Source organism: Herpailurus yagouaroundi, unplaced genomic scaffold, assembly GCF_014898765.1.
Source record: "Herpailurus yagouaroundi ecotype Mexico unplaced genomic scaffold, PumYag 222, whole genome shotgun sequence".
In the NCBI taxonomy this organism is placed as follows: Eukaryota; Metazoa; Chordata; class Mammalia; order Carnivora; family Felidae; genus Herpailurus; species Herpailurus yagouaroundi.
In genome coordinates, this window is record NW_024412453.1 from 4,737,589 (window position 1) to 4,749,182 (window position 11,594).

An 11,594-nucleotide genomic window follows, 5' to 3' on the forward strand; every position below is an offset into this window, starting at 1 on the left:
GGGAGGGCCGCCGGGCGGGACGGAGCTCGCAGCCGGCGCAGGGCGCGGCCCGGGGCCCGGGAGCGCAGGGCGGGCCGCAGCTGGAAGGAAAACTTGAGCTGGGAGAGGAGGCCGAGCTGGAGGGCGCCTTCCCCGGACCCTGCGAGGGGGGAGCCGCCGCGGAGGCGAAGGAGACCGGGACCGCGGGGCTGCCGGGGCGCTGCCCGCATGCTGGGCCGGGGGCGCCGCCGGGGCTCGCGCCCTGGGCTGCAGGGCCGCCGCTGTCCCGGGCGCCCGGTATGTCGGTGCACTACACCCTCAATCTGCGCGTCTTTTGGCCCCTGGTGACCGGCCTGTGCACTGCCCTTGTGTGCCTCTACCATGTCCTCCGGGGAAGAGGGGACGACCGGGCTGAGCCCCCCGACGGTGCGGACGGCGGCTTCCCGCTGCTCAAGGTGGCCGTCCTGCTCCTCCTTGGCTACATCCTCCTGCGCTGTCGCCACGCCGTCCGGCAGCGCTTCCTGCCAGGGTCTCCCCGCCTGGGGAGACACTCCACCTTCTCTCCTAGACACTTCCGAGAGCCGAGCCTTGGCATCTTGCTGGAGAGTTACTACGAGCACGAGGTGCGCCTCTCTCCGCACGTGCTGGGCCACAGCAAGGCGCACGTGAGCCGGATCGTGGGCGAGCTGGTGCGGGCTGGCCGCGCCCGGGGGTCCCCGGGCCCCATCCCCGGCGGGGCGCTGGCGTTGGCCTTCCGCGGAGACTTCATCCAGGTGGGCAGCGCCTACGAGCAGCATAAAATCCGGCGGCCCGACGGCTTCGACGTGCTGGTGCCACTGCGCCTCCCGCCGCTGGTGGCGCTGGAGCCTCGGAGCCTGGGCGCCGAGCCCGCGCTGGCCCCAGCCTTCCACGGCTGTTTCGTGTGCGCGCTCAAGGCGCCGCCGGGGGCCTCCGGGGGCCACTGGCTCCGGGACTGCAAACCCTTTGCCGACGGCTTCTGCGTGGACGTGCTCGGGCGGCGTCACCTCTCCGCCACTATGGTGCTTCGCTGGTTCCAGTCGCACCTGCAGCGTTCCCTGGCCACCGTGCGCTACAGCCTGGAGGGGCGTTGTCGGGTCAGCCTGACCCCCGGCGGCCTGGAGCAGCCTCCTACCCTGCACATCCTGCCGTGCCGCACGGATTACGGCTGCTGCCGCCTTTCCATGGCAGTGCGTCTCATCCCCGCTGTGCATTTGGGCGATGGCGTTTTCCTCGTGGCACCACCGCCGCCACCCTCACCTGTCGGGCCCCTGTCAGAGCTCCCGGGAGGCCTGCGCACGGATGCACTGTGGGGTGTGAATACAGCGCGTCAGGAGCAGAAGCTGCTGAGCTGGCTGCAGGAACGGGCCCCTCCAGGTGCCTGCTACCTCAAGTGTCTGCAGTTGCTTAAAGCTCTGCGAGACCTGGGCGCCCGCGGGCTGGACCCGGCGGCCGCCACCCAGTGGGGACGCATTCTGTCCTCGTACATGCTCAAGACAGTGCTGCTGGCGGTGCTGCTGCGTGAGGGGGCTCCGGTTCAAGGCTGGGACGAGGCACACCTGGGTGAGCGGTTGGAAGAATTAGTGCAGTTCCTTAGGGACTGCCTGCTGCGACGCCATACGCTCTTCCACTGCGTCCTGGGCCCTGGTGGGGCCGCTGCCGAGGTGGGCCCACTGCCCAAGGTTCTGCGTGAAGCTGCCCCGGTTGACCTCCTGGCCGCGTTCGACAGACATGCCCGGGAACTCGCGGCTGCGAGGTTGCTGTCCACGTGGCGAAGGCTGCCCCAGCTTCTCCGGGTCTATGGGGGTCCTCGCTACCTTGCCAGGTGCCCCCCACCCCGGAGTCAGCGCACCCAGGGCTTCCCTGAAGATGAACCATAAACCTTGACAGCGCCTCCACCTGGCCAAAAGCTCCTAAAGCCTCCCCCCCCCCCCATGGGGGTGGGGATGGCAACGAAGCCAGTTTATCGCAAGGAAATGAGCTGCCACAGGTGTTGGAAAATTCGGAAGGTGACATTTGGTGACTTATTATGTCACCCCTGGCTCCAAAGCCAGTATAGTTATGGCATCTTTTTCACACCCACCAGCGTGTCCGGAGCAAGCTACAGAAAGACATCCAACCCCAGCAGCTAAGAGTTGGTCCAAATGTTGATTTGTGTGAAATGATTCTGTAGAAGGATCCAGCTTTTAGGGAAGTCCAGTAAAGGAAGCAAGAAATAGCTGCAGAGAAAGTTTCCGCTGTTGTTTTTTGAGACACAGATCTCTGGCCCCCAGATTTAAAGAAGCTAATGTTTTTTTGATATAACTACTTGCTAGGTCCTGGATTCCTGATGGTCTTCCTAAAAATCGGAATCTTTACAACTGGAATTGAAGTTCTATTCTAGGGGCTAATGTTCTGAGGAACACAGGTTCCACCGCTCAAATTAATATTCATGTATTTTTTAAATGGTGCAATCACGGGTGTCTGACAGGATTGCAAAGAATGAAGTCACATATGTTGACAGAGAGGTCGTCTGGAGTTGGTTAGAGAAACTCCCAGAGCAAACAGCACTGTATTTTGATCAGACCTTTCATTTTGTGCTAATGGCCAGTGCCAAGTTGTTGCATCTGAAAGGGAGACCAGTTCCATTTGTCATTAAGAAATGTGCAGTCTTAAAAAGCAGGCTTGCTTAACATCCCCGCAGGCATACAATGGGGTGAGTACCAGTCAACACCCATTCATGGAGAGCCTACCGCGAGCCAGGCACAGTGCAGAGTAGCAAAGGATCCATGTTTAGCACGACGCTGGTGAGGACGTAGAAAGGTGTTGGGTTTTGAGGAAGATATAGTTCGATCTTCGCATATGAAGATGACTCACCATAGCTTGCTGCTGGCTAGAGACAGAAACATGGTTGGTTGGTTGGTTGGTTGGTTGGTTGGTTGGTTGGTTGGTTGGTTTTCAGCCTTTTTAACACACTCCTCTGCCCGGTGATTTCTTTCCGAGTGTCATGAGATGACGAAGAGGCAATGCGGGCTGTAGTGCCTAGGATGTGGTCAGCTCTCTCAGTCAGTGCTTGGCGATGGTTAGGGTTAGAAAGTTCCTCTCCCATTGGGCCCCCCCCCCCCCCAGCCTTTAAGTAAGTGGTCCTAAGGCCAACTTGAGGAGTAGTTGATTCAGCCCAGGTCTTGCAGGGCCTTTCGTAAAGAATTCAGTATCCTGGGTTCTGGGCTCCCTGACTGATCAGCTGAGGAGAGTAAGTGAGGGGGAGGTGAGGGGAGTCCTTGTCAGGAGTCTGCTGTTGTTTCTCTTTGGACATAAATGTCCCCAACTCGGCTGAGGTGTCAGTAAGTCCACCATCCGCTCGCTTGCCGAATAGAAAATGTAACCAGTCCCACCCAGTGCTAGACTTGGGGACTTTTATTATTATTTTTTTTGACAAAGACATGTACTTCCTTAGATTCTTAAAGGTAAAACTTGGAAGACAGAAGGAGCCATCTAAATGGGGCCATTGTTCAACTTCTGAGTTGTTTTGAGGGAATTCTTTAAACTTGCTTGAGGGGACCTACTTGGCCACTGCAGGAAGTCATTGTGAATAAATGGTTGGCAGGGTATCCTCGTGGGAGCTGAGGAGATGACTTCTGTCCTTTGTCACTTTGGACTGTAAGAGAAATAGTTGCAAATGTTGCGCCTTCTCTTTGAGGTTGTTCTGGGGACAGTTCCTCTTGATGACACAAAGGTCATTCCCAGCTTTGGAGGTCAGTGTTAGGTCATAAGGTACTGCATTTAGTAAAGGGATCCGTCTACCAACTTCCTGCGAAGATATAAACTGCACAGTGTTTCTTAAACTTACTTTTTAAAATAGATGCCAAGAGTACGTAGATCTTTATAAATATATATATATATTTATAATGTTTCCATATCAGCCCCAATTCTCCCCGTAGTCATTAAGTCTACTGAAGTGGGGAACAGCAAGGCTATTGGAGGGATTATAAAGCTTTAAAAACTGAATTTTTCAGATGTTTCTAGCTGAGTCAATAGGTTCCTTTTTTTATTTTTATTTTTTAAATCATACTAGTCTTTTGAAGTGTAAATCTGGTAACATTCTGTTCTTGTAGTGTTTGTGTTATTTTTTTTCTTCAGGTTAATTACCCAAAGCCTCATCCATCCTCAAGATTTTTAAATTTTATTCTTATTTTTTAATTAATGGGGCATTGTGTTTGTGAATTTTTAAAATATTAATGTTTTATTTAAGTGCCATGCTGAGCAGTTGTTCTCTGCACATGGTAACCAAAAGTTAGAGATGTCGATCAATTTTGATCAATGTTTAGTGATCCCAAACATGTACTGTGTACAAATGAAATAATATGGCATATTAGCCAGGTGTGATGGTTGCCTGAGGCACTTAAATTAAGCTCAATTCTGTATTTTATCAGGGCTCTGTCATGTCCTTGATCTGAAATGTACATACACATTTTTGGTGTATACTTGGTACTAGAGATTCATTTATGCAAATATTCTTATTCGAGAAGCCTCACAATTGCTCATGTTAAAGAAAAAAGATGAATTGTCCAGCCAGTGCCCAAAGAAAAAGTTTTAGGGAAGGTAACTCAGCTGTTTTGCCCAAAGACACCCTTCAGTAACTCCCACTGACCAGTCTTGGGAGCCGTCCCGGAAGGCTCATGCGCTGAGAGAAGGAGATGTTTTTTGCAAAAAGGAAATGGAAGCTGAAAGAAGGGAGAATGGAAGCATGGAGGGGAGGGAGAAATCTGAAGAATTCAGGAAGGAGGCCTTAAGAGAGAAGTGAAGGAAGAGACGGGAGAAGGGCAGACGGTGTGGAAATCACATGGGGGCGCAAGAGGTTTGGGTAGGAAACACATTTTTAGGTATGTGCTATTTCAAACCAGGGGTCGCAAACTCAGCAGCCTGCAGAAGTAAGGCAGGGAGATGAATATGGGAAGGGGTGGGTGGGTGGTGGGGACTGTGCCCATCTTAAGTGGGGCAGCCAACGTTCAGCTCTGCTGGGAAAAGGGTAGGGAGAGGCCGGAAATCAGGATTTTTTTTCAAGTGGAACTTTCTCATTTTTAAACAAAATAATTTTAAAATGTTCCAAACACCATGTGGGCCGAACAGAACATTTGCTGGAGCCTGGGGGCCACCAGTTTGCGGCCCCTGCCTTACACAGTATGTATAAGGTTATATTTATTGTTATGGAGATAATGTTGTTATACATTGTTGGGGTTGTGATACTTCAAGTTCTTTTTATCTCTCAGAGCTAAGCTTTATTGTAGAAACAAACCAAAAAAAAAAAAAAAAAATTAACATGGCCACAGATAACACTTAACTCATAATTCCCAGGAGGACCCTCGATCCTGGAGTTGTTCGTTCCCAGTCACATCCTCCAATCAAACCGCTGGGGGCCAGTTCTTGGCATTTCCTTCCTGGTGAGTTGGGGCTAAACTCCTTGGCTCAGTTGGAGTTCGCAGATGAGTAATCAGGAAGGATTGCAGAAGAACTTGTTTCCTTTTTATTTGTATTTTGTTCTTCTTTTTAAGTGAGTTTTTAGTAGGATCCCATACTGTGCCTTAGCAAGGATGGTTGGTGGCCGTGGACAACAGAAATCCAGTGCTGGGTTTTCAAGCTCCTACTGCCAAAGAATACCGTTCTGATCAGATGTTTCTACCCCTTTCTGACTTGGGATGGGATGTCCCACCAAAACGGACATCCTAGGATTTGGAAGGAATTAACCTAACATGCTTCCAAAGTATCTCTTTTAACCTCATGGAGTAAGTCACTCTTTCTGTAAAATGTGGCTTTTGATCTTGGTGAAGACTTAACTTATCTCTACCTACAGGGAGGAAGGCTCTGACTTCCTTCCCCAGTAATGGGGAAGATGAACCTCATTAACATTTCCAGTGACCCTAGAGAGGGGGGAAAAATGTTCAGTGTTATCATCTTGGTGTTTGTTAATTTTTTTTTTTAATCGTACATCTGTTACTTAGACACTACTGTTTGTTTCCATTTATACCTACATAGCACATGATTTGGTGGAAATTTAGCAAGTATAAGTTGGGAGAGGGTGAAGATAATATGCAATCATCTATACAGAGAGAATAGACTGAAAAAATTATATATAATCTGGTTTTTGAAGTATCAAAGATATTCAGGAATATTTTTAGCACCTTTTGCTTTAAAAAAAAATGTGCCTTGATTCAATGACTTGACTTTAAAACATTCCTCTTATTTTATTGTTATTTTAAATGTGTATTCTGACCCCCAGCTATATATTATGATGTAGCCCATTGGCTGCAGTCATGGTGTATGGTTTGTTCCAGTAACAGAGACCAAAGAGTTAATCAAATATGATTCCGCTGCTACAGTTGTGTGATTCAAAGGAGTTTTCAATCACACCAAATTTCCATGGCCCAGGCAGTTGAGGCCAGCCATTTGTCTTCTATTTCAGGTTGGAGTAAATTTGCACTTTTAATCTTTTGGGTCATCTGGGGGGCCTTGTTCTTTTATACTTGGCTTTGTTAATAAAGGAACTTGTAGAAAACCCTGGACTGAGTGTCTGATTTGGGGAGGGCTCTCCTCTTCCCTTGGGGAGGGCATCCCATGGATGCACTGGCTTATGATTCCTTACACAAAGCTCACTTGACTTCCACCTCTGGGTGTCTGGGAGTCTTTTCCCACCCAGCAAAGCTAGAACAATTGTTCCTCTAGAACTGGCACCATACACAGGTGGGAAAAGATGTTAGTTCATAGCTCTGAAGGTGTGCAGCCTGGGGTCCTGCCTTCAAGTCTTCTTTCTCGCCTAGAACCTTCTGCCCGGCTCCCCCACACACTCCCTAACACAGTTCAAGTCTTGGCCTGTGGCTAATTTATCGCTCAAGAATTTTGCTCAGAAATCTCTTAGGCCCCTGGGCCCTCTCCAAGTAGTAAACGTTTGCTAATAATGAAAAACCACCGGGCTTAGTGAAAGATGGAATCTTGGGGACGATGTAAGACTCCACAAAGCCTTGGAGCCAAGTGAAAGCTTAGAGAAACCTGCAGCCACAGGCTGATTAAACAGTAGTTGTGTAGGATACTTGCCCAGGGCAGAGGCGGTGGGTGTGTTTCATTCAGTTTTCAACAAGTAGTTATTGAGTCTTTACTGTCCCCAGTGTTGAGGACGCGTGTAGAAATGACCGAGGCAGACGGGGTCTCTCTCTTAGGAACTCACACACTAATTGTGAGAAGTTGGCAATTCAGTCGTTTCCATGCAGTGTGGTGGTTGGCGATGAGGAAGGGCTATGGAAACACAGAAGAAGGGCACCTTGTGCAGTTCAGGAGGTTCGGGAGAGCTGCTCGGAAGAAGTGGGGTCTAATGTGAGATCTAGAGGTAGGCAGGAATTCGCTAAGTGGAGGGAATTGGGTAGCAGAGGAATGTATCAAGAACAGAGATGAGTGGGGAATTTCACTTTGGCTGGAAAGTGGGGGTGGGAGGGAAGAGGCTCCAGTAGCAAAGGATGGGGGCGGGGGGAGACAGGCAGGCGCCAGGAGACAGGGGTCCTAAAGACAGGGCTTCCCAAACCGGAGTGTGCAAATCACCAGGGAGACTGGTTAAATGCAGATTCTAACTCGGCAAGTCCGGGGTGGGACCTGAGACTTGCTTTCCCAACAAGCTCCCACATGATGGTGATGCCCCTGGCCCAGGGGCCACACTTTGATCACAAGGTCATACATACCGCGATAAAGGTTTGGACTGATCCTGGAGATATTGGTGAAACACTTCAGGTAAGGAATGACAGGGTCACATTTGAGTCTGGCCCACTCTGGCTGCAAGGTGGAGAATGGATTAAGCAGGGGGTGGCCATTTAATTTATTTTTGCCAATGAAGTTTTATAGACGGTGTATATACTGTCTATACTGGTAGAACAGAATACTTGCAACACAACCCTGAAAATACTTACTCAGTGGACCTTTACAGAAAAAAATCAGTTGGAAGTAATCAGGCTGGAAGTCTTCAGATCCTGCAACAGTCCAGGCCTGGGCAGGGGGCCTGAGGTGGGGATAGAGAAACAAGTTGGCCTAAAGGTAGAACAATGTCCTGATTAGGGCCAGTGCTTTGACACCAAGAGATCTGTCTTCAAGTCTTGTGTCCTGCATTACTCATCCTGTGTGTCTTTCTGCAAATTACCTAATCCTCTCTGAACCTTGATTCCCTCATCTGTAAAATGGGATTAATAATGGAACCTCCCTCACAGGAGTGATTGAGGATTCAGTGAGATGGTGTTTAACATAATAAGCACCTGGGAAGGGGCAGTGAGCGTAGAAGTAATTATTGGAATGGAATTTTGATTTAATCTGTGTCTCCATCCTCTTCCTCTGTTTCCTTTGCTGCTCATTCTTTCTCCACTACAGGGCATGTTTCCCTTTTGTCGATGCAACCATCTCTCTACTCCGATTTGGTTTATCTCTTTCCTTGACGTCCATGGCCATCCACTCTATGGAAAGCCCTCACTCTGGGTACGACAGTGGACTGATGACAAAAATGGCCCCTGTCCTCTTTCTCTTCCTGTGCCAATGCCTCCACAGCCTGTCTCATCAAGAAGGCGAGCCTTTTTACCTACCCCTGAAACTGGAAGGACTTTGGGACTGTCTTTAGTCAATAGCATGTGGCAGAAGGGATGCTGTGCTAGTTCCTGGCCTGAGACTCAAGAGGCCTCGTCTGCCTCTGATTGTTCTCTTGGAAACCTGCAGCCACTGTGTGAATAGCCTGCTGGAGGATGAGGGACTCTGTGGCCCAATCAACCCTGTCCCCGAAGCTGACAGCGAGCTTCCTGTGAGACTCGTGAATGAGGCCGTCCCAGACTGATGTGACCACGAACTGACCCAAGCACTTGAGCGAGCCTAGCCAAGACCAGTCACAGATTGGCCCAGATCAGCAGAAGCATTCAGCCGGCTCATAGCCTCTCAGAAATAATAGGTATTGTTTTAAGCCACTGAGTTAGTGGTCATTTGTAGCTCAGCAATAGAGAATTGATTTGGAATCTTAAAAAAACAATCTGGCAGGGATGCCTGGATGGCTCAGTTGGTTGAGCATCTGAGTCTTGGCTCCCGCTCAGGTCATGATCTCATGGTTTCATGGGTTCGAGTCCTGCGACAGGCTCCGTGCTGACGATGTGGAGCCTGTTTGGGATTCTCTGTCTCTCCTCTCTTTGCCCCTCCCCCACTTGCACTGTCTCTGCCCCTGTCAAAATAAATAAAGTTAAAAAATTAAAAAAACAACAACCCACAATCTGGCATACTGGGCTGCCACTGGAGTGTGTACAGGCAGTCCTTAACTTTTGTATGTTTGACTTTCAAACAGCCTGACTTTGATACACGTGCTTGACTGACGCCCCAAAGCACCTTGCCCACAGTGATCCTGGTTTGCCTCATCAGCTGTGGCAGGAGGGTGTTGGCCCCCCCTTCAGTGGATGAGTTGGGCCAGTGTCGCCATCTTTGTGCAGATTGTTTACACAGTTGTTTGACTGTGTTCCTACATTTGCCCTTATCTTGTAAAAACAAATGGAATCTGGGAAAACGAAAGTGCTGATTCGGGTGACAAAAATGCCACAGGTCCCAAAGGTAATACAATTAGGACACTGATTCAATGTGCCCCAAGTGGCTAAGCTTCAGCTGCAAGTCAGATGCTGCCTGCTGTTGAGCTGGTGGGTGGGGTGCTCAACTGTAAAGGAAAAGACCCACCATAGTGATGAAGGGCATGCAGGAGACTGTGTCACTTAGACATACATTAGGTCACAACTTATAAAAACCTAACCCACGGTGACTTAAACAGAGGCTTGTTTTTCAACAGCCAGAGCCTGGAGGTGCACAGCCAGCAGTTCAGGGATGAATCAGGGACCCAGGCATCTTTCTGCTGTCATTCTGGGTATTTTCACTCCCCCCCCCCCGAACATTTTTTAAAATGTGTATTTATTTATTTAAAAATATTTTTTTTAATTCTTTAAATTTATTTTTGAGGCATAGAGACAGCGAGACAGAATCTGAAGCAGACTCCAGGCTCTGAGCTGTCCGCACAGAGCCCGTAGCAGGGACTGGAACTCACAAACCATGAGGTCATGACCTGAGCGAAGTCTGACGCTTGAACAACTGAGTCACCCAGGTGCCCCTGGGTCTTTTCATTTTTATCATCATACTTGTCATCTGCAGATCCCACAGTTGCTACTACAGTTCCAGGCATTGTTTAAGGCAAGGAGAAGAGGGAATGGATGAGGGAACGTAGTATACGTCATCTTACATCTCATTGGCCAGGATTAGGGAACGTAGTAGCCGTCTTCTTACATCTCATTGGTCAGGATGGTGTCACGTGACCACGCCTAGGCGTGAGGAAAGCTGGAGGAGAAAGCCTGCCGCATGGCATACAGCTGCCCAAGCCAAATACAATGCAAGAATGGATATTAGTGGGTAAATAAGATTCTGTCACAGAAATGCTAAGAACAAATAGCCGAAGGTGGTGTCAAAGATGTAATCAGGGAATATATAATTTCATAATTATATCATTTATACTTGTCTAAGTCCTTGCATATAGCAAATGCGCAGTAAATGTTAGAACTAAAGTCCCAGCTCCACCATTCAGTGGCTGTAATCTCTTGGGCAAGTCAGTTAACTTATCTGGACATTAATTTCCTCGTTTGCAAAATCGCCGGGAGGGCAGGGGGGGGGGGGGGGGGTGGGGCGATGAAGGAGGAGAATCCTGCCTTTTAGAAGGTTGGTTGGGAGCATCAAAGAGCGATGCATGAGAACTTGAGAAGTGCCCTCCAAGTGTTAGCTGCTGTCTCAGAAGTAGCGCCCCAGCATCTGTGGAACAGGAAGAAGGTAAATCCATTTCTTAGGGGATGGTCACCATCTGGCTCTCTGCCCGGCACCTTCCCCCACTGCCAACCTTTTTCTTCAGGCCTGTGAGTGAGCTGCAGCTGTGAGTACTTGTTATACGTGTTCCCAGGAGGGAGGACGCCCAGAGAGAGGATCCAGCACCCCCGTGTCTCTTTGTTCTGAACTATGGCATTTTCTTATAAGCTTTCTCTGTTTCATTTCTCAAACGAAATTTCATTTTCGTGGCTTGAGTCCGAGGCAGAAAGCTTAGTGAAAGCTCGTGGTTCTCAGTCCAGGCTCTCTAACAACCTATGAGGGGCTTTGTGAAATTATCCACGCTCGGGACTCCACCCTGGCCCGATGAGGTCAGAAGCGCGGGGAGTGCGGCCCAGGTGTGGGTACTTTTTGCCGCTCCCTTGATGATTCTAGAAGGCCGCCAGGGTGGTGAACCACTTCCTTTAGTGGGATGGCCCTTAGGTCCGAGAACCTGGAACCTCCAGCTGGTGTGTGTGAGGTTTGCTTTGCGGTAGAGACAGCGAAAAGAGATGGTTGGCCGTAGTGGTGGTGGCGGGACGGAAATAGAAGCCCAGGATGGAATTCTTCAGCTGGGAGATACGGGGCAAAATAATACCAAGCAGGCATAGGATTTAATTCCTCTGGCACTTCCCCTTTTCTCCAACCCCAGGGAGATAGAAACAGTTAAAAAAAAATTAATCTATAAAAGGCATCAGAGTCATCCTGAAACTTCTCAGCAGAAAAAA

At 49.5% G+C, this 11,594-nt stretch overlaps 1 protein-coding gene across 1 annotated transcript; it reads left to right on the plus strand.

The window, feature by feature from the left end:
- Positions 1–6: 6 nt before the first annotated feature.
- ITPRIPL2 (ITPRIP like 2) lies at positions 7–6,529 on the plus strand. The gene has a single exon (XM_040458936.1). It carries the CDS (start codon positions 279–281, stop codon positions 1,875–1,877), a length of 1,599 nt encoding a protein of 532 aa, XP_040314870.1. The 5' UTR covers positions 7–278; the 3' UTR covers positions 1,878–6,529.
- Positions 6,530–11,594: the final 5,065 nt, after the last annotated feature.